General features: G+C 73.1%; 1 protein-coding gene across 2 annotated transcripts in view; it reads right to left on the reverse strand.

Annotated features, from left to right (window-relative positions):
* The window catches only part of SMAP1 (small ArfGAP 1), a 94512-nt gene extending 94296 nt beyond the window's left edge, over positions 1–216 (reverse strand). For both annotated transcript variants that reach the window (XM_010565786.1, XM_010565787.1), the window contains exon 1: positions 42–216. In XM_010565786.1, the coding sequence (XP_010564088.1) occupies positions 42–159 (118 nt within the window). In that variant the 5' untranslated portion in view covers positions 160–216. The remainder of the gene's footprint in view (positions 1–41) is intronic.
* Positions 217–869: the final 653 nt, after the last annotated feature.

An 869-nucleotide genomic window follows, 5' to 3' on the forward strand; every position in this document is an offset into this window, starting at 1 on the left:
CTCCCGCCTCCCGCCTCCGGCCTCCCCCCGCCCCGCCGTACCCTTGGCCTCGCAGTCCGCGCAGTACTTGTTGTCCTCCTCCCGCAGCAGCTTGGCCAGGATGGCCTGGTGCTGCTCGTTCTGCTTCTGCGCCTTCTCCCGGCAGGAGCGGGTGGCCATGGCGGCGGGGCTGGAGCGGGGCCGGGGCGGTCTCGGCACCGCTGGGGACGCGTCGCTCCTGCCCTGGCGCAGCCACGGGAACCGGCGGCCGCCAGCGCCGACTTCCTCAACCGGAACTACTTACGGCCGCAGACGCATCCGCCTCCCCCGCTCGCTGACTGACTGACTGACTGACTGACTCGCTCGTGCCCCCTCTCGCCGAAAGATTGAGGGGGGGGTGAAAAAAATAGTCCGCCAGGTCCTAACGCCGCCGCCGCCGCCACGCCGCCCTTCCTCGCGGGGCTTTCCCAAGGGGAATAGCGGAGGCGAGGAGGCGCCGCTCCGCCCTGGCTCGGCTTTGGTAAGCGGCACGGAGGGGATTAACCCCGGAACGAAGGGTCGCCTGTGCGAGAGAAACTGATATCCGTCCGCCGGCGGGTGACCCCGCCCTCCAGGTAGCACCTGTGCGGGGTGGGGCGGGGCGGCCCCGCCCCGCGGGAGGCCTGAGGGACGGCGCCTCGCGCCTCACTGACGGCTGGCGGCCGGGGCTGGGCTGTGAGGCGGCCGGGAGCCCCGGGACGTTCCTCCCCCGGTTCTCGACCCGGCTGGGGTGCTGGGGCCTTTCTCGTAGTCCCGGGCTTCGCCGTGAGGGCGGGCGCCGCTGCCCTCGGGCCCTGCCGGCCTCAAACCCGCCCGTCTTCGCCTCACCCCCGCTGGGGAACGCCAGGCGG

The sequence above is a fragment of the Haliaeetus leucocephalus genome, unplaced genomic scaffold (assembly GCF_000737465.1).
Source record: "Haliaeetus leucocephalus isolate CR32 unplaced genomic scaffold, Haliaeetus_leucocephalus-4.0 Scaffold195, whole genome shotgun sequence".
In the NCBI taxonomy this organism is placed as follows: domain Eukaryota; kingdom Metazoa; phylum Chordata; class Aves; order Accipitriformes; family Accipitridae; genus Haliaeetus; species Haliaeetus leucocephalus.